We start from the raw sequence: 24,473 nt of genomic DNA on the forward strand, positions 1-24,473 counted from the left end.
CACCAGGACGTGAGTCAGCACCAGTGTGAGTGCACAGGCACACCCCTGCATCCTTGACAAACTCGACCTGGACTAGGCTGGGCCAGGTATCAGGCTGTGGATAGCAGACTGCTCGCCGGTGGGTGCTCTGACCAATGTCTGCAAGGACCTGAGGCTCTAGAGTGGGGGAGGAACTGGTGTTCTATGTGGTTCCTACAGTGGACAGACCCTGGGATGGGCCTGTGGCTCTTTTCTCAGCCATGGAGTAGGGCACATGTAAGGTGGTAGCTGTCACTCCTGTGAGCATGTTGCAGTCACAACACACCTGTTCTACATGAAAACTGAAAATGCATAGCAGTGTTGAGATTATGTTGCAAATGTCACACACACACACACACACACACACACACACACACACACACACACGCAGGGCTCTGTCCTGCTGCATTAGACATGGCAGAGACCCTCTTGTTGATCTTGACCTTGAGGAAGTAAGCTGCTGTAATGTGAACTGTCTACGATGGAGAGGGCCAAGTGGCAGGGAACTGTCCTCTGGGAACTGAGGGATTCGGCCCTATGATGACATGGAACTGAATTCTGCCAGCAGCCAGTGATCTGGGAAGAGGACACCTGGCTCCAGATGAGCCCACAGCTGCCTGGCACCTTGATGGCAGCCTGTGAGACCCAGGAAAGGCGCCCTGCCATGACGTGCCTGCACTCCTGACCCACAGAAACTGTGGCAGTAGGTGCGTATAGTTTGAAGTTGCTGAAGTTGTGGCGATTTGTTCTGCAGCAGTAGGAAATGGACACAGCTCCAGAGCCCGGGGCCTCTGAGGGGGCAGGGGCAGGCCACTGAGGACCCTGAGCACCACGTGTGGGAGCCTCTCTCCATCTTGGAGCTGCCCCACCACGGAGAGGAGAGGACATGGGGGGCCATCAGCCTACAGGGCTCTTTCTGCTCCAAGAAGGGAAGACCAGGTCCACAGTGCTACACTTCAGGACTAGCTTGGCCCTGAAGACAGAGGTCACCGTGCTGTGTGCTCAGGAGACTGGGACCCTGTTTGCTCTCAAATCCAGTAGCTGCTCATCGAGAGGACCCGTGGACTAGGTGGGCAAGCTCAGGGTTAGTGCAGCCTTGTCACAGTGCCAGGCACCCTAGGCTGGTGGCTCATGTGGCCTCATCTGTAGCTGTCTGCTGACACCCTTGATACCCCGTCCTCTGGCCTTACTGTAAATCCTGGGAGCCCGATGGGGCCAGGCGATCCTGTGGCTCCGGGCCTCCCTTGGCCACCTGGTTCTCCTTTCTCCCCAGTTGGGCCATCTAGACCCTACAGATTGACAAAGATCTCTGTTAGTGAAGCTCAGGGTTGTGATGTTGAGCGTCTGTGGCCACCTATGGCACACATTCCTGGCTCCGTTCCTCCAAGGTGGGTGCCTAGGAGGGCGCCCACTTCACAGAGGAAAACCCCGAGGCCCCAAGAAGGCCCCCAGATCAAGTTGGTAGCCTAGCTGGAGGGCAGGGACTCCTGCATGCAACCTCTCAGGGGAACGGTGCTTCCAATGAGGCGGTTCTATGCCCACCGCTATCTCCCAGAAACCCATGCGGTGTCCAGGGAGGGCATTATTATCTCCATTTAGAGATGAGGGAACTGAGACTCTGCCAGGCTCAGTGACTTTCCCAAGGACACAGACGATGTCAGAACAGGACTTAGGCAGGTCTGAGTCAGGAAGCTGTCCTTCATAAAGTGAGTGGCGTGTGGGGATCTGAGTGCATCCCCTGCCCCTAATTCCTGCCTCCAGGTTTCCAGCTGAGGCAGCAGCTGGCATTGTGCAGAGCCAAGGACAGGCATGTAGGGGTCACGTACAGGGAGGGGTTGACGGCCCTGCCACTCACCGGAGAGCCTGCTGGTCCCGTCTCCCCTTTCTCCCCCTTCTCTCCTGCGTTCCCTGGGGATCCATTTTCTCCCTTCATTCCTGGAGGCCCGTCCTTTCCTGGGGGTCCTTGGGGGCCAGGGGGGCCCATGTCTCCTGGTTTGCCTCGAGGTCCCTTTAGAAAATATCAATAGTGCTTCTTAGGCACGTTAATGGAGAAAAGAGGAGCGAGGGGGAAAGACTGGAGCAGAAAGCGAGGCCCAAAGGAGTGGACTTTTGGTGCTTGATTGGAGCTGGCAAAGGAGCCCCTAGGCTGGCTCTTGGCTCTCCTAGGACTGCAGCACGAGCCCCTCCCTTCCCCTCCCTGCCCCTTCTGTCCCTCCTGCCTTCGCTGAGGGCGCACAGCTGGGCCTGCTCCAGAGTTTTCCCCTCAGCCTCATCGAGGACCATTTTCAGAGGTTTGTCTGGCACTGGCTCTTCTTACCTTTTCCCCATCGTGTCCGGGAGGGCCTGGCAATCCAATCTCCCCCTGTAGCCAGAACAATTGAAGGTGACTCAGAGCAGGGACAATGATATCTGCCACTTAGGCAGCATTTCCTGGTACCGGGCGCCTGTCTCTCACTTTCCTACAGGGCAGTTTTGGGAGATACGGGCTGTCCTTGTGTCTGTTTTACAGATCAGGGCCCGAAGCACACAGTATGCGTCCGAGGCTCACGGTCAGTGAGAAAGGGAACCGGGATCCGAGTCTGGGCACCCTGGCTCCACGGCCCGTGTTCACCGCACACAGCCGTCTCTCAGAACCCTGAGCAACCTGGGGCTCCCTGGCCCTCTGAACCAGCCCTCCCAGCCTGGTGTCCCCGGCTCCGGGCATCTTCGCCCACCCGCTTCTTTAGGAGGCGAGGACGGTATGACAAGATGAGTAGGTGTTGTAGGGAGGAAGGGCGGTGAATTCTGCCCGATGGGTCAGGCAGAGGAGGCTTCAAGGAGGAGGTGACCTTTGAGTTGGGCTTGGAAGATGAGAAGTCTTTGAAAGTTAGGAAAGAGGGGAAGGGATCCCTGGGCAGAGGACAGAGGGGCAGTCCTTCTAAAACAAAGCACGGGGTTGGGCGGGATGGGAGGAGGCAAGGAAAGCAAAGGCAGCGAGGGAGGGAGGGGTGAGGAGGGCAGGGCTCAGATGCCACCTTCCCTGAGGGGCGGCTCGGGTCCCAGCTGTGGTCTGCTGGAGCAGGGGCTGGGTGTGTCTCCAGGCTCCATCACCTCAGAAGGGTGTCCGCATGTGAGGACCCCTGAGACAGACAGCAAGGGAGGCATGATGGAGCCAGGGCTGAGGGGAGCCAGGGTGGTGGGACAGTGGCAGGGCCACAGGACCAGGGGCGGCCCTGAGGTCCCATGCTCAGGGATGCAGTGTCCTTGCAGGGTCTTTGTCCCCCTTGTCAAGGCCATTTTACCTTCTGGCCTGGGATCCCTGGAGCTCCGGGGGGACCTATTTGTCCAGGAAGACCAGGAGGCCCCTAGGAGAGAGAGGAAAGGCAAATGGCAGAACTTTCCAACCTGGAGGGGTGGCCCATCAGCAGAGGACCATGCCGAGCGGCTGGATTTTAGGGACCAGTCATTTTCAACATTTTTTTGCTAGCAGAAATACTTTAAATTTCTTTTTCTTTTTTTTCAAAGGAAACAACACAGTGAGTCCCCAGTGCCAACAGATGTAACCACGAGTGTGTCTGGACCAAAGTGGGGTGACAGCTTTTCCCCTGAGGCCTCTCCCTCTGGGGCTCCAAGAAGATAAATCTGACCTTCCCAGCAATGCGTCAGGTCATGAGGAAACAGCCCAAAGGTCTACGACCAGGTGAAGGCATGGCATGTCCTTACGGTGGAATATGCTGCCCAAATCTCATGAGGAACTTTTCGTAGTAACCGGAGTCATGCATACAAATATTTACGTTTGTGAAAACCCATCAACCTCTATACTGAATATGGATATATTTTATTGGTGGCTATACCTAAGATTGATTTTAAAAGAAAAAAAAAAAAAAAGCTTCCAGGAAAGTTTTATTTCCAAGTTATTTCAAATAATGTATTTTAATGCCCCCAAATGAAGGTCCTTGACTCCAGAACTGCATAGTTTCTACCAACATCTGAGAGTGGTTGTCATAGACGTGGTGTTTTGTTCTGAGTTGTGTCATCCCTAAGTGAATGGGAAAATATGAGGTGAATTGAAATTCCTGTAGTCTAGGGACTTTATGGTTCTGCCTACCCTCTCCTGCTGGGCAGTTAAACTTAGTGGTAGCTGTTTTAACTGCAAATATTCACTAAGGGCCCATCCCCAGTAGACATGTATGCAAAACCCAGTGTGGAATTCACTGGTTTTTCTGAGTGCAGATAATGAGCTTGATATCTAGAAAATAGGGACATGTGGAGATTGGCTCGTTTTTTTTTTCCAGAAAAAAAAAAAGAAAAATAGAAGCATCCTTTTGGATACTGCTCTTTCCGCCACACAGCAATCAACAGAGCCGAGATACACTGTCACCAAGTGCACAGCTGCCCTGGTGAGGTGCCATCATGGAGGGCAGCCCGGACCCAGGCACGGGCGGCTCCAGGGGCCCACCTCCAGGCCTGCCCTGCCCCAGGCTCAGCGCACCCTCTGCCCAGCACTGCCCAGGGACCCAATGTGCACTTTCTGGAGGCAAGAATTCAAGTCCGTGCTTCTGGACTCTGGCGCCCCTCCCCAGCCAGTGCTCAGGAAAGCGAGGGTGTGGGGACACTCACCATCAAGGCCAGCGTTCGGATCTCCTGAAAACAACCACAAGGAATTAGTTGAAGAGCAAGTCCAGGGCCGTCTGAAGGTTTCTTCTGCCCAGTCATGGCCCCTTGAGGGAGCAGGGTAGAGGGAGACCCTCACAGATGTCCTCCCTGGCTCCAGCCCACACCCGCCCCACTCTCCTCAAGGCTCGTCATTTGGAGAGAGCAGCGCAGGCATCGTGTAAGCCCGGACCCTTTGTGCTGTGACAGGGCAGACAGGTTAGGGGTGGACTCTAGCCTTCCACCCAGATTTCTCTTAATCACCTGCTGGGGACCCTCCCTTGATCCTCCCTCCTCTTCCAGAACCCAAATTTCAAGCTTACGACACCCTTTAAATAGACACAGCATAGCAGAGCGTCGAACTACTCAAAAGTCAGATGGGTGGGACAACTGTCATTTTAAAAATCTTTTAGCACTTGTAGCTGGATTCACGCACACACATACTCCTTTGAAGGAGCAGTTCTCAACCTTCGATCAGGTCTGGAGACATACTTTGGGGTCACAACTGTGGGTGGGGTGCTTGCAGCAGTGAGTGGGTGGAGATGCTGCTAAATCTCCCACAATGCATAGGGTAGCCTCGCCTCCCCACCCCAGCGATGGTCCAGACCCTGGTGTCCACAGTGCCAAGGCTGAGGCACCTGCTTTAAAAGGTGGGGCGTGTATGAACTCAAAAGTGGGCAAAATTGACACAAAAGAGAGATGTGTTCCAGGAAGTCAGAAGGCACCACGTGAAAGGGGAGTCATGTGCCCCAGAGCCCCGGGTGGGCAGTGCCCTGTGGGTGCCAGGATGCTTCCAAGAGGTTCTCAGCTGCCCAGAGCCAGATAACTGGCCAGATGGACCCAGACAGAGAGCCAAGGCCACCTGCTGCCACAAATAATGGGGTCATTTACCTGGAGCCTGCACAGAGGGAGGCTAGGGGAGGGGATGCAGGAGGGACTCCCGGAAGCTCTGTCCAAGGGCCTGGCTGCAGGGCAGCAGGGCAGCTGTGTGGAGGGTCAGGGCGAGGTCCCCGTGGACTTGCAGGTCTCCGCTGGGTTGCTGCCCACTCACCTGGAGAGCCTCGTTGAGGTTTCCATTGTAGTCCACCATCTCTCCTTTCCCTGGTTCTCCCTTGGAGCCCTGAAAGGCAGACGAGATCTCAACCAGGGCCTGGACTGGGGGTCCTGCAGGCCCGCAGCCTGCACTGGGTGCATCTGCCTGCACACTGGCAATCCACAGCCGCTGGGCAGACGGTCAGGGGCTCAGGAGGCGCAGGACTGCTGCACAGAGCAGCCTCCGTTTGACTAGTGGGGACTAGACAATAGCTGGAGGAGCCCGAGTCAGACCCGGTGGCCGTGCTGACCTCCCACCGGGGCCTTCCCCTTCCTCCCCTTTAAGAACTCAGGTCAAGTTGCTTCATACTGACTCCAGGCGAGAGATGCATGTACCTTGGGGCCAGTTGGTCCCTGTTCTCCAGCTGCTCCGGGCTGCCCCTGTGGTATGACAAAATAAGTGAAATGGGTTGATAAAGCTGGGTACAGGAGAACCGGGTGTCCCCAGATGGGCTGTGTGTCGGGGTCCACAGAAGTCCCAGGAGGTTCATCCTAGCTCAGGCCAATAGGACTCAGACCTCCCCGCCCACTGAACTGCAGGCTCCGCCCCTTCAGAAAACATCCCCTGAACCCCTGCCACGCTCCTCTCTTTCTCCCAGTCCCTCTGGGCTCCTCTTGTTTCTTTCTGTCCTGTGTTAGTTGTTAGCGACTCCCCTTTGTCCCTCTGGCCACCTCCCCCACCCCGCTGTCTCCTCAGCCAGCTACCTCCTAGGGAGCAGGGACTGGCCCTTCTTTTCTCTCGTTTCCACTCTATATAGGTAGCAAGGGCTCTGCCACTTGAGGGCCACTGCCTGGTTCTTTTAGGGCCCCTGGGGTTCTTTTAGGCCCACTCTCCTTGTCAAGGACCCAACCTGCAGGATGACACCTGGGGGCCAGGGAGGTGTGAGGAGGACCAGGGGCAGGTGCAGGGACACCCACCTCCCAGAGCGGGCGGGGAAAGGGAGTAGATGAAACAGTGGCGTCCACTGTGAAGAACAAGCCCGGTTCTAGCTTCTCTGGGCTAACGTGAATATCGTCGGGAAAAAAATCAAGATAGAAAGTGAGGATAAAGCGAAGGAACCTTTGGTTCAACTCTGAGACCTTGCGGTCTGCCAGCTGGTAGAGTGTGAAGCTGCTGTCACCTCCAGAGGAGCTGCTCTGTCCCCACCCTCCTGCCCCTGTGGCATTTTAGTCATTGTGCACCTGGGAGGGACACACAGCCCTGGAGGAGCTCAGAAAGTCTCAAATGGTTGCGCTGCTTGGCCCCGAGGCTTGGGAAGCGACCAGACACTGGGACTCAGCGTCACTCTCCAGCCCAAGTGTGCCCTCCCTGGGCTGGGCTGGCTTTTGTGTGACTGCTCTCAGGGGATGGTTCTCTGAGGCCCAAGTTGGCCAGAAAGATGGAGGCCTGAGGTCATGGCCAGCCAACCTTGTGCCCCGGGGTCCATGGTAGGGACAGCCAGGGCTGTTCCCTGAGCCGGGGCTGGCACTCCCAGGCTGACCCTCTTCCTGCAGTTGTCAGATGGGGGAGCCTCTATACCTTGTCTCCTTGTCGACCTGGGGGGCCGGCCTGGCCATCGACACCTGCTTCTCCCTGGGGAAGAAGAGAGGGACGGCATGAGGACAGGAAGTGGGGCTGGGACAGCTGCTCGAGGGGCCAGAGCTGGTCTTGCTGCTCTTGTTCAGGGCATGGTTTGGGGGCTTCTCTTCCCAGTTGACTTCCACTAATGTGAACTGTCCTGATTCCCTTCATGGCCCAGCCTGGGCCTCACCTTCTGGAAGCCCTCTCTGAGCTCCCCTTCTCTCTGAGCTCTGCACTGTTCACTGGAGTCCACCTGCCCTGCCAGGCCCTCCTCAGTCCTTGATTGGCACACACAGGTTAGCTGTGTCACAGCCCCCAGCAGGACTGAGGGTTGCCCTCTGTCCACCTGCAGGGAGGCTGCAGCACTTGGCATGTCCCGTCTCTTGGGGTCCTGCCTGGGGGACAGAGGGGCACATGGGGGCCCTGGGCATCTGGGAAGGGGGCTGCAGGAGCCCAGGACAGGAGGTGCAGGGCAAGGTGGGAGGAGGCCCACTCCAAACGCTTCACTTATTAGACATTTCTCTCGGATCTGAAAAGCAGACCTGAGTTTGGGGACACAGCCTTCTGGCTTTCCCTCCATTTGTTTCAAAGATGGAGACAGTAATGGCCAGTGGAGATCCGAGCCGTGGCAGGCCCTTGCCTGTGGCTCACGGGACGGTTCTGGGACCTGGTTGTTAGGGGGAGGCGGGGGCGGGAGGGCAGGACTGCCTTCGGCAAAGCTGCTGCTTCTGCCCAGAAGCTCCACTCCAGCCAGTGAGGACGGCACGTGGGGGAGACCCTGCCCACCCCTTCATCTTGCCTGTCACTGGGGGCACTGGGATCCCCTGCTCTTTATCTCTGTGGATCATGAGTTTGCTTCTCCTGCTCTACTGAGAACGAGTCAAGGGAAGGTTCTCTGCAGCCCCACTGCCTTGTGGGGCTCGGCCGGGGCAGCCCCTGCTGAATGTTGGTGCAATGAATGAACAGATTGCGTCAGATCAGTAGAGATACGATGGGCAAAGAGAGGCACCCTTCATTTCCCGGTGCTGCAAAAATAAATGACACCAGCCACATCCACTCTGGGAAACCCAGACCGTAGTGCTGCAGCCTCCAGTCAGTGGAAGGTAAGGGGGGTGGTCCCTATGCGGTGCCCCCTCCTTTGCTGCCCTCCCCCCCTCCCCCAGGTGAGTCTGTGCCAGGTGGGCCCAGTTGACCCTGACCTACAACCTCTTCAGATCCAGGTGAGGGCTCCTGGCTGTGCTAAGGCCTGCTGCCCTCAATCCCTGACTTAGTTAACCAGTGGGGCCCTCCATCCGCCCCCAGGGAGACACAGCTCCTGGAAGGCTGGTCACTTGCTTGGAAGCAGGAGCTCGGTCCATATGACTTTTCTAGAATCTACTGGGCAAAACTAGGAGAAGGTTAAAGAAGGTGAGGCATCCAGGATGTAGGGTCCCTGAGAACATGAGAGAGATAAAGACCACAGACAAATATCTTCCTTGACATTGAACTCAGGGAACACTCACCTTTGGCCCTGGGGGCCCAGGGAGCCCTGGGGGGCCGGGCTCCCCCCTGCCTCCTCCAATGGAGTTGCCGGCATCACCTTTCTCTCCCTGGGAGAGGAAAGCAGGGTTACTTCACAACTCCACTAGCTCTAAGAGGACATTGCTCCCTCACCTGCTGCTTTGTCCCCTTACAGTTAGAGGACAGGAGGCAGGAAGCCAGGCTCTGTTGAGTGTAGGCGGGACACTAGGGGCCCATGGGCTCTGCTCTGGGCTCTAGATCCCTGGTCTGCTGTGCATTGAAAGTGTGGCACTGGTCACTGAAGTGGGACAGGGTTAGAGCTGAAACAAGACCCATCAGCACCTGGGACTACATGGCGTTTCTCAAAGTGTGTTCCGTGGAACACTCCTCAGTGGATTGGGGCTATTTGAAACATGAAAAAGGGTCTGGTGGCTAAACAATGTTGATGGGTGGAGACTGATGGGCAGCTTTGCCAGCTCCTCTGCTGCGGGGTGCTCAGAGCCTCTAGCAGGCTGAGGTGCACCGTGACTTCCCAAGGTACCTCTCTCATGCAGTTCTCCCCAGACACATGTGGCCTTGAGCCTTTAAAAAATGACTTTAAATGAAATACCCTTCAGAGCTTGTGGACTGTGGGCAGGTTTTCAGAGCATGTATTAAGAAATCTCAGCCAGGCACGCTGGCACATACCTGTAATCCCAGCAGCAACTCGAGAGGCTGAGGTAGGAGAATCACAGGTTGGAAACCAGCCTCAGCAACTTAGCGAGACTGTAAGTAACCTAGTGAGACTCTGTCTCTAAATAATAAGGGCCGGGGATGTGGCTCAGGGGTCAAGCACACTTGAGTTCAATCCCTGGTACCAAAGTAAATAAATGAATAAATAAATAAATAAATAAATAAATAAATAGCAATCTCCCCAGGTCATAGCTCCTGGGATTTTTGTGTTGGGGCAGCTTTTAGACCCATCAGGACACCTCCAATGTGAGTCCCCAGGGAATGCGCGGGACCAGGAAGGACACGGAGGCCTTGCAGAGAGCCCACCATTCAGGGCTGCACACACCTACCTTCTGTCCCAGGAGCCCAGGGAGCCCAGAGGAGCCGGCAGCCCCCTTCTCCCCCTGTGGGGAGACAGTCTGGGGTTGGGAACTGTCTTGGTCCTTGCTCTCCTGGCTCCTACCTGGCCCTCCTCAGCTGTCCTCTGAAGGGCTCCACTTCTGGATCCCTCCAGACTTTCCTTCAGTGGGCCACTGCACGCTGGTGACAAACTGCATGCCTGCATCCCTGTTCCCACATGACCGTGGCCCTCATCTCCCCTGGGACAGAGGAGTAACACTGGCCGCAGACCATAGCAAAGGCCAGCAGCCTGTAGACCCTCTGGGAAGAGCGAGAAATTTGGAGACTCCTCCTTTCCTGTATCTTCTGTGCTCTTTTTCATGTCTGTCCCTGCCGTCCTTTCCCTCACCTTTCTGCCCACTCCCTCCTGCCTCAGGAAGACAAAACCCTTCTAACTGAAACCTTCTTTTCGAAGGAATATCTTGAGAAGTTTGTGTCTGTCGTGGGTCACACTGTCTCCCTCCGCATTCCTACGTTGAAGTGCTAATCCCCAGTGCCTCAGAGTGTAGTCTTATTTGGAAACGGGGTCATTGCAGATGTAATTGGTTAAGATGAGGTCACACCATTCCGGGGTGGGCCCCTAATCCCACGTGCCAGGGGCCTTCAGACACACACATAGGGAGAAAGCCTGTGAGGCAGAGCCAAGGTGAGGACATGCTCCTGCAAATCAAGGGACATCAAAGAAGGCCCAAGTCACCAGCAGCAAGGAGAGAGGCACAGGGCAGGTTCTCCCCCTGCACCCAGAAGGAAGCAGCCCTGTCTACACCTTGGTTTTGCACTTCCAACCTCTAGAACTTCTAGAATACAGTGTGTTGTTAGGTACCCTAGTCTAGGGCACGTGGATACCACCACCAGCTTCTTCCACTATTGAAGAACTCTTTATTTTCCCCTACGACGTGGATCAGAGAGGCCCTTAGAGATACTCGAACCCCAGCCTCGTTTCAGAAGCAAGCCAGGGCCCAGGAGGTAAGGCGGCTATAGATGACCCTTGCTGAACCTGCAGCAGAGCTGGCCCAGTCCAGGCCTCCTGCTGTTCTGCTTCTAGGCACAGAATCTCCTCTCTGCCTCACACGGTGCCTAGGTGCCTACGTTACTCGTCTTGGGCGGTTGGAACACAATCTCACAGCCTGGTTGGTCTCAACGGCAGAAGCCGGTCTCACGCGGCCCTGAGGCTGTGAGTCCTGAGATCAGCGTGCAGCGTGGTGGGTCTGGGGGGGCCTGCTCAGCAGCTTCGGCCGCCTTCTCACAGGGCAGAGAGAAAGGTCTCTCTTCTTATAGGGCCACCTATCGGGTTAGGAGGCTACCCTCGTGACCTCACTTAGCCTTAATTATCTCCCAACAACCTTATCCCATCGTAGTCACCCTGCTGTTAGGGTTTTGACCTATGAATCTGGGGGTGGCGGTGGGACACAATTTAGTCCACAGCAATGTCCCATGTCAGTGCTCTGGTGACACGAGAAGCTCCTGTCTCCACAGGGCTGAGGGATAGTTGTGCTCATATGTAAACACAAACTGGGGGCCCTGGGACCACAATTCAATCAGAGAGCTCAAAGAACTTTCTAGCTGGAGCCACAAAAGAAGCCACACCAAGCCTCTGGGTGTCACCCCCTTGCCATGTGCCCCTGCATAGAGGCTGTGTGGTAAAACGGCCTGAAGCTGCCCAAGGGGCTGAGGAGGGCCAGGCAGTGCCCTGGGAGGGGAGGGAGGTGACTCCTGACGGGGTCGCTACTGCCTTGCTTTGCTGGGCTGATCCTGGGCTGTGCCTTCACCAGAACAGGCCACATCTAAAGGGAAAGGATGTGCATCCAGCCTAGGAGATCCACCAGGGGCAGGGATGGGGAGGCAGGTTCCCCTGCCTGCTGGGTTTTTGTTGGGGAGCTGAGGGCTTCCAAGAAGGGCTGGGTGTTCTAAAGTGTGGGTTTCTGCAGCTTTGCTGAGCCACCCTGCCGTCCCCCTCTTCCAGGGACATGTGACCCACATCATACCGCAGGCAACAACACATCAGCCTTGGGGGCGTGACAGGGAGCCAGGGCCCAGGGAGGCCAGGGTGAGGGGCACACTCTCAAGTACACCATCTCCTACCCATTGCCCCCTCTTTCTGGGCAAACCTGGGGGCCCCAGCTTCCCCTGCTTCTCCTGGGTCCCCTTTGAGTAAGTCATTAATAAGAGAGGGGAGAGGGGTGGACAGCGATCGGAGACCAGCGTTTCCAGAAGACTTGTCCCTAAGCTTCTCCTCTTCAATGAAAGGGTACTCTTGCCAAAAATAAGTGTTGAAAGTGCTGCATAAGATAATATCTTTTTTGGACTTTTCAATGCACATTTAGCATCTTAAAGGCAGTGAGAAGGCCTGAAACAAAGAAGCCAGTGTATTTCTCAAACTTATTGATCCTGGGAAGAAAAAATTTCATGTGACCTCTCTTATGTAGACAAGAAAGAGAGAGCAGCAAGTGCAGAGGACAACTGTCCCTGTCCACGGCAGCTGGCGTGCATACAGACCAGGATCCAGGGAAGAGGAGGGCGTTGGCAGTGTGCGCCTGACAAGAGGACCTTCTCTGCTCAGCAGAGCCCTGGGCTGTCCTCAGGAGACCAAGAGCAAACCAGCAGCAGCTACTCCCACCACCCACCACCCATCCATGCTCCATGCCACCAGAACAGTCCCTCTGCATCAGTACCTTGGCTCCTGGGGTCCCTGGCTCACCCTGTGTGAATAAAAAAAAAAAAAAAAGACAGACACAGGTAAAGAAATGGGAGAGAAAAAGAGATAGATAGGAGCGGAAGGATGGACATTTGGCTTGGACACAGCGCCCCCTTTAGGTAGACCTGTGCGGTGTTCTTCCAAGGTGCCCCTCTCCTACGTGGCCACCCAGTGGTGCTTAGGGTCGGGGTTCAGGGCAAGAACTCCTGCTGTCCTCTCTGAAGCTTCAGAAGCATGGAGCTGCTGAATTATGTAGAGGGGGCGGCAATGGACTGGCTTCCCTTCGTGCACTGGCAGGCTCGGGAGGCCTGGTGAACCTCCCGTTGCAAGATGTCAACATCTGTCTTAAGGTTGTGTGTCTGGCAGGAATGCTGCTTTTAGGAAAACGTTTCCTCACCCTGCCTGCCCTCTCCTCAGTCCAGCAGCGCCCCCCCCCGCCACGGAGCCCCTGCTGCCCCAGCTGTCCTCCCAGGCCAGCTCTCCCAACCTGCCCTTGTGCAGAATTCCAGCATCCACTGACCTTCATCCCGGCCACAGCGATCCCAGGAGCCCCCTGGCAGAGAGAAAAAGAGGCATGAAAGCTTTCTGCAGTCAGGGCAGCATGGAGGAAGCTCCAGACCTTTCCGGGGTGGAGGACGTGAAGGAGGACTGCTCACTTCTGCTGGCTGCCCAGCATCCTCACCCCTACGGAGTGCCCGGTCTGAGCTGTACCCACTGACCATGAGGCTCGGGCAGCCCAGCTGCCAGGCTTCCACAGAGGTGCAGCAGGGACCCCGGGTTGATAGAAAGGGCTATAGGGAGCGTCCCTGAGATGGAAGAGGGGCTTCACCAGAACATGGAAGAAGAAGATGGGAGGGGGAGGGGGCAGGAATGGAGACCCCGGGGGAGGGGAGAATTGCAGATGACACAAAACGAAGGGCCTGGTTTTACCAGGTACAGTGAACCAGCGTGTGGACGTGGGGTCAGCCTCACCCTTAACTCCCTGGACCTTTGCCTTATGGGTTAGGGATGGCTGGGAACGAACCCACATTTATATAAATTCAAGACGACCTATATAGATGAATAGGTGACCCACAGTGCCACTTAGTAAGTCCTCAGGGAAGGTGATTTTTGAAGGGTCCCTTCTTTTCACCACAGCCAGACCTGAGTGACCTGAGAAGTCTCTTTATGACCAGACATCCAGGTGGAGGCCTGGCCACATGGGGGGCACTGATGAGAGATTGCTCATGGGCCAAAAAGAGCCCCACCCCTCCCCTGCCTGGGGGACAGGCCAGCGGGACAGGGGAGAGGGTCCAGGGAGGAAGTGTACACCCCGTTCCCCAGCAGGGTGCAAGAGGAAGGAGGCCCAAGAAGGAACCAGGACTAAGGGGATTCCCCAGAGTTTGGGAGAGAGAACTGGGCACTGGGGAGGGGCCTTGGGGCTGCCTGGGGGGTTTGAGGGACAGGTACCTTGGCTCCGTGCTTGCCCGGCATCCCTGGCATCCCCCTTTCTCCCTGGAGGAAGAAAAGAAGAGAAACAATGAGAAAAGGACCAGACGCTGGCCGGGCTGTGCAAGGAAGTCAGCCTGCCTGGGAGCCTGGCGCTCCAGCTCTGAGGACCCCGCTGTGGGCGCAGCCGCGTGGACCACTGCCCTCGGCTATGTGACGTCAACTCGCAGAAGGACCAAGCTATGATCCTGCAGGAAGGGCCCCCACGGAGGCCAGCCCGATGGAATCTGAGTGGGAGGTGATATACCCAAGATCTTCCGCCACCACCGTGTGACCAGGCAGGGTCTGGAGCGTGGTGCAGCCCACGTGGCTGCTTACCAACAACAGCCTTCCCTTCGGCCCCCGTCTGGATGTTTGCACCCCATTTTTATTCCAGCAGGCTACCCAGCAAGGTTCCTGAGGGCTGGGCCAGATGCGGCCTTGCTCTGTCTCTTCATCTGAGGGTCTTTTCCCTGCCCTGTCAATAGGTCTAATGCTTCTCAGTGGGTCTGGGCCTGGGTGCTGCCCATCTGTCTGCATTCTTTCCTGCTCCTGTTCATCCAGAAGCTTCTGCTGAACTGTCACCTGTCTGGGATGTCACGGGTCTGCTCAGCCACCTCAGCACTTCCTCTCTTTACCTTCAACTTCTTTGTGTCCCCCTGAAAATGCCAGATCTACATGGGGGTGGGTGGGGGTGAGACCAGGAAGAGGACACACGTCACAAGGAAGTGAAGCTAGAGGTGAGTGGGTGACCCGGGACTATAACGGCCCTGTCGGGGGACGGGGAGGGCCACTCCTGTCTCCATGAGCTGAATTCTGCATGATGGCCCAGCAGGAAGCTGCAGCTGGGCCCAGAATGTTGTCCAGCAATAGGTGACAGCTGCCAGGCTGCTGCAGTCTCCCCCGCCTGAGGGCCTGTTCTGCGCATGGGCAACCCAGAGCCCTGACAAACCCTGCTCCCGGTGAGCTGTCCCCGGGGTCTGTGTGCCGTGGTCTGCAGGCCAGGCTGCAAACCTCTCAGGCTTCTAAAGGCAGAGGGGTATCTGGTCCCACCTGTCCCCACCCCCTCGCTTTCCAGCTGCCCCCTCTGCCCTCTCTGCCATCTAGCAGGAAGTCCTGGTCCACCCTCGTCCTGGCCAAGGCCAGTGCGACCTCCCCCTCTTCCTCCACTGGCATCTAGGCAGCTTCCTGACACACAGCCTGGGTCCCGAGACCCCCTGCTCAGACACCCGCTGCCCCTACTGACTGTAGGAAGAGGGCCCTTCCTTCTGGGCCTTGTCACCTGGCATTCTGTTGCATCGGCTCCTCTGGGCACCCCTGGAAACACCACCAGTCTCGTGACTCTATGTCTTTCTATTTCCTCAACTCAAAACTCGTCAACACCACAGCTCCATTAAGCCCTTTGCTACCCTCCGCCCCACGGCCCAGTGCTGGCTCCTCGGGCCACCACTTCACATCTGCAATCTGCACCCAAAGAGTCACATCAGCCTGTGGTGATGTCACCTTCATCCTCTTCAGGGCCAGTTTCTGAATTCTGTCAAAGGCCAGAATTTTTACCTTCAAATGTTAGAGCCCTCCTTCACCCTGACCCCACCAATGTCCCCTTATCCACAGGTAGGGGAGGCTGAGCTGGACTCAGGAGGTGGCTGCAGCAGACAATGGGCAGTCCAGGTCTGCCCCAGTCACTAAGTCCCATTTTGCAGAAAGAGGCCCAGCCATCTCCTACACATGCCCTGTCTGGCCCCGGGCTTCTCAGCTTTCCATCCTCCGGCTAGTGGACCTCCAAGCATCCCTTCTCCCATGGAGTGATGCTCTTCCCTGTCTCTTGGGTAAGCAACAGTGGCTCAGAGAGGCCAGGGATGACTGCCAAGTTCTTGCAGGGGAGGACTTTGAACGCAAGCCTGTTGCCTGTTGAGGCCCAGGTACTCATTTTCCTTGACCGCCCCAATGTCGGACACAATACTGCTCCATCTGCCTCCATCCGATTGTTGCAGCAAGCTGAAAGCAGGGCCAAACCCTGTCTTCTGGGTTCCTCGGGTCTGTGGCCCTTAGGGGTGGAGGCAGCTCAGCTCACAGTGAAGGTTGCTTGGGGGGGGGGGGGGGGGGGCTGCCTGGCATGTAGTTCTGCACTGTGGCCAGCAGAGGGCGGGATAGGATCTTGTCTGAAGTTGGCGGGGATGGTGCTCAGAGGCCCTTCTCAGGAGCGTCAGCTGAGGGCTTCTGTCACCCTTTCCTTTGGAGGACCAGGTTCCCTTGCTAACACTCCAGGTGACTCAGCCTGGAGCCCCCAGATAGAATCTCCTGTGGGTGGGGTACAAGTGGGAAGTCAACTTATGAGTCCCTGACTACTCAGGGGCCTCTCCCCGCCTTCCTCTCTCTCTCTCCCTCCTGCCCTTTGTGGGCATCTGTGTGACTATTTGCAGGCTGCTTTCCCTCTCTGGGCCCATCTTCTCATTTTCACAGTTAGATTAGACGGAGGCCTGCTCCCCTGCCCTTCTCCAGCCACCAGCCCTGTCCTGGCTCCTATGCACTGTGCTCAGGAGAGGGGCCAAAGCTGGAGTGACGACATTTTACTAGGTTGGTGGCTCCAGAAAAAGCTCCGCTGGGGAGGGAGACTCAGCTGTGAATCAAGATGCAGTTCTAGGAGGGGCCTGGGGGCTCTGCTCTCCCCGCCTCCTGCCCACGGTATTGCGAGATGCGTGGACACCCCTGCAGGGAGAAGCACCCTCAAACTAGAGAGCAGTTGGAAGGGGTGGGGCCTGCTTCGCACTCTGCTCTGAAGAGACTGTGCAGAAAAAATATGGGGCGAGAGGTTTCCAGGCTCAGTGGAACTGTCCTCAGCCCAGAACGGAAGGACACACTGTGTGCTCCAGGGGTCCCGGGAGCCTCCTAGGGAGGCACCTCCTCGGCAGGGTGGCTGACCTTCGCCCCTTCCCTCCCCTCTGGGTCAAGCCTGTTCATTCTGCAGATGACCCGAGCTCCCTCGATCCCCCTCTCGGGCCCCACGCCTGCTTTGCTGGGCAGGAAGCAGGGGCTCCTGGTTGACCTCTACCCCTGCAGCTCGCTCCTCTCTCATTAGAGTCAGGCTCGGGGCTCCTGTCTGTGGGCTTGGCCTGCCTGACCTCCGGGCTGGGGCGGTACTGGGTCTCTCCCAGAGCAGGAGACCTTGTTCCCTGACGGTGGGTGAGGTGAGAGGGGGCCAGGGGCCAGGGTCACCCAGGCAAGGGCACATTGGCAGGAGATGGAGGGTTGGTTACGGAAGGAGGACAGGGACGTGCCTCTAACGGAGGAGCCATTCCTGTGTCATGTCCTTGTGAACTGTGTCCAGAGCTCCTTTCTTTTCCGATGACTGTCGATGTTGTCTTATTTCAAAGTTTTAGGTTAGGAGTTGGGTGCAGTTTTGATCTACCGGCTCAGGGCTGGGCGTGTCTTCAGAGGCTTCTGGGCTCTGATTTGTCTCTGCTCCTGACTTCCTAGTCTCCCCAGTGGGGACCTGGGAGGCTCCCCAGGGACTCTCAGCCCCAATCTGGGTCATCTTAGGGTGTGGGAAGTGGGCATTCCAAGAGTTACAAAGGGTCTTGGTCTATTTGTGTGGCATGCGGTGGCAGAAGCTTGACTCTTAGGTGGCTGGCCCCCCACTGGGAGGCTGGCTCTTTAAACCTGATGCCCAGAACCAAGACCTGGAAAAGGCGGGCTGCAGTTGCTGAGGCTGAGGAGGCCCCCCGGGGAGGACCCACGGATGAGAGAGGCGGCCCCGCATGATCTCAAAGGCCTGTTCCCGCCCCAGCCTCCACTTAGGAGCTGCCCCTCAGGCTCCAGGCAGGGTGGGGGTGCTGCACCTGAGTGCAGGGCAGCATCAATAGGTCCTCTGTTCTGTGCAGCTTCCAGGTGGAAGACGCATCCTTCAGGAGATGACAGGCCTGAGCAAGCGCTTTGGAGTGCGCAGGCTGCACCCTGGTCTCATAGGAGTGGCTTCTTAATTGGTGATTTATCGTCGGTTGAACGAGCTAGCTGGGCAGGGACTTGGCAAGGAGACGGTCTAGAGGGAGGTGGGGGGGCTTCAAGGTCAGCTCCCCAGTCTAACAAAGGTCAGGCCAGGAAACTCTGGGACATGAAGGATCCCTCTAACCTGAAGCCTGGGCTTTTGTGGTAGGCAAGGTCTGGGTGGGGAGGGCCCTGGGCTGAAGGCGAGGAACACAGAGTCTTTGTTCTCTGTGGGGGAGGAGGAAGGGCTGAGAGTGGGAGTGAGGGGCTGGGGCCAGCAGGCAGCGGGCACACCTGGACCAGGGCCCTTTCCTGGACTGGAAAAGATGGCAGGGGTGGGGTGCACTCTTGCCTTTCTCCCCCCATAAAGAGTTCCCAGGCCTCCCTTCCGGGAAAAAGGCAGCTCAGTTCCTGCTTCCCTGCCCCAGGCAGTCTCCAGACCAATAAGGACCGGAACCACGGAAATCCCAGGTCCTCCGGTAATTAGGGCCGGCAGGAAGTGATCTAGGGAATTACCGGGGTCGGGCGCCCCATTGAAGGCCAGGGCTTTGGAAGGGCGGCTGGCTTGTAATCTCAATTTGAGATCGGTTGATTTTGTAGTTAGTTCCAAAAAGAAAAGTCAGCTCTAATTAATCTGTGGACTTTGGAGTGCAGAAGAAACAGGGCTCAGAGAGCACAGGGTGGGGGCTGAGTCCCTTCAGCCCCCGGGGGGCCTCAGATCTGGGACTGGTGTCTCCGTTTTCTGATCTGCTTTAATTTAAATGGTCTGGACATCCCCACTGAGATTTCATGGCTTTGAAAGAAAATGCTGTCCCTACCCGCAGACTCCCATCTGTCCAGAGTCCTCTGCTGCATGGGAACGCCCCGGGAGGCCCGGGGTCACTCTGGCCCTCTAGAAGCAGCAGGGGTTCAGGGAACTTTCAGGAGTCGCTGTTGCAGAGGGGGAGACCAGCTGCCTGGCAGTATTGGACGTCAGGGACAGTCCCCACTGCCTGGGGAATCACTGGAGGGGCTGCTAGTGAGAAAAGCACTCCACTTCCTTAGTCTTTGACTAAACAAGGCACCAAGGCCCCGGGATTCTGCTTCAGGTCCGCCACACAGAGCTGGAGGCTCCAGATGGCCTGAATCCGGTCATGGCCTTCTTATAACCACAGCTCAGCTCCCACCTCTGCTTTCTTCCATGGAACGAGAAGGGTGAAGGTTGACTGGAAATCCCGGGATCCCTGAGGCCCATATGACACAGGGAATAAAGTCATTCGGAGGAAGGCCTTGGGGTCAGATATCCCCGGCTCTGCCGCTTTCTGTCTGTGGGCCTGGGGTTAGAGCCTCGTGCTCATCTGTAAGGTGGGCATAGGAGTGAGGCCATCTCACAGGGAGGCCATGAAATGATGCTTACCGAGAGCCTGGGACACAGCCTGGTCTGTGGAGGAGCCTCAGAAAGGCAGTCATAGCAACACAGCCCCAGGTTCTACACAGTGACGTCCCCTGCCTGGTCCCTCGCTCTGACTGGCCGGTCAGAATCATCATACCCCAGGGCTGCTCATGGGCTCTCCTCCCTGGGTGTCCCTCCTCTGAGGACTGTCCTCAAGGCCTCCTGGAGTAAGGGCAATCACCAGCGGCTCTGGCATCCCGGCTGCCCTGGTCTGGGACTGTAGAATCCGCAGCCTGCAGGGGGCACTGTGGGCAGCAAGCCTGGTCCTCCACGGGAACCCCGAGGCTGACACCCCGGGGCACCTCCCCTGCCCAACAAGAACCAGCTCTGATACACTTGGAGGTGCGCTCACATCAGGTTTTGTGACCCACATAGTCTGACGATGCTCATCGATCCTCTTGAGAGAGAGCCGAGGTTGTAAAGCTTTACACGCACTTTGGGTCTCGCCACGTATTTAAAGTAGATCCATGTCATAAATTTGGATCAAATTGGTACCGCATGGTTGTTCCACAATACTTGCAGTGTCTAGGCTAGGCGGGAGGGCTGGCCCGAGTGGCACGGACTGCTGGCCACGCTGGGCTTTGATCTGGAGGAGCTGATGGAGGAGCTGGCCTTGCTGGCCTTTGAGAGGACACCAGGCCCAGTCCAGCAGTGGGGTTGTGGTAGCAGTGGATGGAGCTGATCCCTGGCAGGCTGAGAAGTTCAGTTCTACCCTGGGCTGAAAGAAGCCTCCCTGCTCCTGGGTCAAGTGAAGCTCCTGTGGTGGTCCCTGCATTACCCCTTGGGTCCCCTCACACCCTCACAGCAAGGGGCAGCCACGTGGTCTCTGTCACAGGCTCCTGGCTCCAGCTCCTACCTGGGGTGGCGGGGCAGGAGCATGTGTGACCACGCCCCCTTCACGTTCCGGCTTCACCCTGTGCTACTCCAAGCAGAGAGCAGAGAGCAGAGAGGGAGGGGGACTGCTGGCTCAGGAGGCAGGTGGGGAGATCAGCCTCCCCATCCCAGAGTAACCACAGGAAGGGTGGCCTAAGGCTGCCCTCAGGCTTCTCATTCAGCAAGGGCATGCATTAGCTGCATGACCTTGGGCAAAGGGCTAACCTCTCTGAGCGGCTCATCGGTACAGTGTGCAGGAAGCGCTCTAACCATTGGGCCATAAGGACCAAATGAGACAGGTGCGGTTGAACTCTGGCCAACCTAGAGATGTGAAGTACGGCAAACTTGTCTTTGGGCTTCAAAGATAAAAAAACAAACCAAAACAAATACACCTCTTCATCTCAGGATTCTGAGGGGAAACAAATTTCCATCTAGACATGGCAGCCACTAGGGTCAAATCACCTACCATCCCAGTGGGGCTGAGGAACGACCCCACATCCTTGGGGGCGGGACCCTTTGGGGCTGTCCTAGGCTGGGAGCCACCTGCCTGTAGGAGGCTGGTGGGTGCAGGAGCCTTCCAGAGAGCCAGAGAAGCAGTGAGGGGGAGCCATGTCCCCAGCCCTTCCATGCTGCATGAGAAGCAGCCTCCGGGAGGAGCGGAGCCGGGTGGTCTGGCAGGGGAAGAAGGGACGGGAGGCGGCGCTAGTCCAGCAGGGAGAGGAGGGCCTTCCTTCTCCTCTGTTTCTGTGAGTCCTAAGAGGGCCGATGCCTCGGACAGCCCTGGATGTGGGCTTAAAAGACTTGGACAAAGGCAGAGGGAGCCGAAGTCTCCTCACAAAGCTGGGAGCTGCTCCTTCAGCCAAGGTGCAGCCAGTCTGTTCCCAGGAAGCCATGGCTTCCCTGAACTGGAAGGGATGGTAATCCAGTCTCCCATCTTAACACAACTCGGGCAGAATTACCCACCCTGCACTTGACCATCTCGGGGAGGGAGCCCCCTACCCACCTGCCTCCCCTCCCTCCCTCTGTCGCAGGGAAGCTGGGAAGCTTCCTCTTCCTGGGGCATTTGCTCATCCCTAGTTCCTGGAAAGAAGGATGACCTGCCCCGCCCCCAGCATGTGGTGCCCTCAGGGAGCCTCCTTCTCCCCCAGAGCAAACCTGGGGCCTGGAGCTGCCCCACGACACTGTTTTCTCTGCACAGTCGAGGCGGCCCGAGCCGAGTGACCCTTGCTATGGTCTGCGCCTAGGATCACCACACTCCTGGCCCCGGTGTCCCAACACCACGCACCGCGGCCCTCAGCGGAGGCCTCGGCATCCCCAGCACAACAGGCTCCCAGGTTCCTTTTAGGAGGAACTGGACTTCAGGTTTGCAGCAGATGCAGGCGCCCAACACGGTATGATGCCAGCTAGGGGCATCACCATGACCCCTGGGGACACTCTTCCAGCCCCTCAGCCCCCTCACGCTGGAAAGAGCTGGTCTGGCTTCTAATGGGAAAACCAACTCTGAGCTGCACCAGGAGGCAGTAAATTTTGTGTCTGCACGAGTGGATAGAGGCCACCGTGGGAGCTATAATTTCCACTTTCTGACATAATGCAAACTTCTCAGTTTATGTAGAACTAATTAAAGGTCTCTCGGGTCTCCCCATTTCACCCACCAAGCACCCATAAAACAACGTGGTGATGGCAGCCGTCCTGCTGCAGCGAGTGAGGAATGCGTTTCTTGGTAGAATGGGTCCTCCCTTTCCAACAGCCCTCCCCCTCCTGGTACCGCTCCTTCCTGCCTCTTCTCCTTCTGGAAGGCTTTGGAAGCTTCCCGTTCCGGGACTGGAGGGCAAGGATGAGCTCCTAGCAGCAGGTGGGACTGGAAGAACTCAAATCTGAACTTGAATCCTTGCTAGGCTACTTTGAAGCCATGGCGCTAGCCTCAGTTTCCCATTTTTTAAATAGAAGCATGGCCGTGCCAGTCTGCTGAGGTTAGAAATAGATCAGGATGGTGGGTGGAGCGTAGCAGGTGTTCAGTAAGTAGTGACTATTATGAAAATTATTCCTGTGCTCTTACAGGAATTGTAATGACTGCTCCTGGGCCTGTGCTCAAATTGTTTCCTGTCTAAAATACCATTTCCCTTCAAGTTGGCTGGCTGAAAGGATGACAGGACTGCATTGGGAACGGCCACAAATGCTCTGCGCTTCCTCTGATTAAGCACGGAGACTAAGGCCTGTCCCATGCTGAGGCACGGGACTGGGTCATGTGACTTGCTTTGACTGTAAGGGCATTAAAAACTGTGATGTCAGCAGATGCTGGGAAGGTGCTCGTACCCTGGGACTTGCTCATTTTGAATGCTGTCCTGGGCCTGCCATGCTGGCGGGAAGCCTGTGTAACTGGAGGATGAGGGCCATGTGGAAGAGAGCCGAGGCCCCCAGCCAGCATCGACTACCAGACACAAGGATGAGGCCATCCTGGTCCTCTAGCTGTCATCTGATAAGCAACCCCATGAGCAAGGCCAGGTGAGACTCCCAGGTCACCAATCCATAAATCATGTGGAATAAATATTGTTTTAAGCCAGACACGTGGGATGGCTTGTTACGCAGCAACAGCTGACTGACGTGGCTCCCACTCATCAGAGTTGATCTTCTCCCTGGGCACTTCTGGAACCCCTCCCTATCTGGATCCCCCCTGTACACACAGGGCATCTTGCAAGGTACCATTTGGTTGCATCACCTCTATTTGGACAGGAATGCTTCTGTCTCCTGATCTGGTAGCTGCCAGAGAGCGGGGTGGTCCCATCATGGTCCCCCAAGCTCAGCATGGAACTCTGCTGAGGGAGGGTCCTGTAATCTTTCTTCTACTTATCAGACCCTCAGGGGGCCAGTCCAGACAAGGCCACCCAGGTGAGCATGAGGGATCCTCCTGAGCCCGAGGATGCCAGGCCCACTTACCTGCCCAAAGCCCTCCCGCCTTTGCCCCTCTCCTTTCCCAGGTGGAAACACTAAACCTGCTCAGGCAACCTCTCGAGTGACGTTCTGCTCACGCTGGGTGGTACCCGTCCAAATGCACGGTGCACAACCAAGCCCCCCAGCACTGTGCTCTGTGGGGTCCCCCATGGTGCCCAGGGACTGGGTTCTCCCCTCTGTCTTACCTTCCGGCCATGGTAACCCTGGATCCCTGGGTCTCCCTGGGAAGAAAGAGAAGGCTATCAGGTGATTTTTCCAATTCTGAAATGGCCAGTGCCGCTTCCCATACAATACCACTTCTCTTCCTCCCAAGACTCCAAATCCTTCTAGGAGCCCCTTCAACCTCCACCTCCAGCCATCCCTGGGGCAACAGTCCTTTGAGACTGTTCTGTTCATCAACACAGCCCTGCTGTGCAGTGGCTGAGGCATGCTGGGAAGGGCCAGCTTGGCAGGGACTCAGGACCCTTGGCCATCAGTTCTGGTTCTACCAACCACTCTGTGGAACCTGGACAAGCCCCTTTTCCCCAGGGTGCTCAGCGTCCACATTCATAACATGGAAGGGTGGAATCAGTGCCCTGTCCCCAGAGCCTCGGAGTCCTCGGCTTCAAAGGGAGAGCGTCTTTGACATTGCAGGCTTCTGTGCAAGGTTTCACAAGAGACCGGGTGACTCCAGAGGTTGCTTCCCGCTCTTCAACCTTGTGGAACACTATTTTATTGGGATGTAGTGATGGTGTCATGGCATCCGCCTTGAGCTTCCAAGGAGAGTATAGACTCCCCGGCCGACAGGACTGTGCTTCCTGCGGCGGCGGCTGCACAGGCTGGGTCAGCCTGAACCCACAGCAAGGGCGCGATGCGCTGGAACTAGAGTAGCTCCTGAGGGGACGGTGGGGCGTTGGAAATGAGCCGAGCTGTGCCCGTCTCTCAGCTCCTTCCGCAGTCCCCTCCTGCGGGGAACCTCCCACCTGTTCACTGCACCACTCAAGAGGACGCTCACCTTCGGTCCAGGAGGCCCAGGTAAACCCTGTGGAAGAAGAAATAGGTGAGTGGGGATGGTTTCCACTGGTCAGCGAGGCTGGGTGTGTTTCCACTACAGGGTGGGCCACGGTGGCCCCCAAACAGCCATAACCAGAGGACAGGTGTGCTGGAGAATAGTTCCAGGG

At 56.9% G+C, this 24,473-nt stretch overlaps 1 protein-coding gene across 2 annotated transcripts in view; it reads right to left on the reverse strand.

The window, feature by feature from the left end:
- COL13A1 (collagen type XIII alpha 1 chain) overlaps positions 1 to 24,473 on the reverse strand; it is a 141,825-nt gene that overhangs the window by 24,854 nt on the left and 92,498 nt on the right. For both annotated transcript variants that reach the window (XM_079135786.1, XM_079135785.1), the window contains 15 exons: positions 24,308 to 24,334; positions 23,499 to 23,534; positions 14,058 to 14,102; positions 13,129 to 13,161; positions 12,586 to 12,612; positions 9,865 to 9,918; positions 8,806 to 8,892; positions 7,262 to 7,315; positions 6,079 to 6,123; positions 5,702 to 5,770; positions 4,618 to 4,641; positions 3,300 to 3,362; positions 2,336 to 2,380; positions 1,874 to 2,026; positions 1,209 to 1,307 (listed from right to left, as the gene is read on the reverse strand). In XM_079135786.1, the coding sequence (XP_078991912.1) occupies positions 1,209 to 1,307; positions 1,874 to 2,026; positions 2,336 to 2,380; positions 3,300 to 3,362; positions 4,618 to 4,641; positions 5,702 to 5,770; positions 6,079 to 6,123; positions 7,262 to 7,315; positions 8,806 to 8,892; positions 9,865 to 9,918; positions 12,586 to 12,612; positions 13,129 to 13,161; positions 14,058 to 14,102; positions 23,499 to 23,534; positions 24,308 to 24,334 (861 nt within the window). The remainder of the gene's footprint in view (positions 1 to 1,208; positions 1,308 to 1,873; positions 2,027 to 2,335; positions 2,381 to 3,299; positions 3,363 to 4,617; positions 4,642 to 5,701; positions 5,771 to 6,078; positions 6,124 to 7,261; positions 7,316 to 8,805; positions 8,893 to 9,864; positions 9,919 to 12,585; positions 12,613 to 13,128; positions 13,162 to 14,057; positions 14,103 to 23,498; positions 23,535 to 24,307; positions 24,335 to 24,473) is intronic.

Source organism: Sciurus vulgaris, assembly GCF_902686455.1.
Source record: "Sciurus vulgaris genome assembly, chromosome: 4".
In the NCBI taxonomy this organism is placed as follows: Eukaryota; Metazoa; Chordata; class Mammalia; order Rodentia; family Sciuridae; genus Sciurus; species Sciurus vulgaris.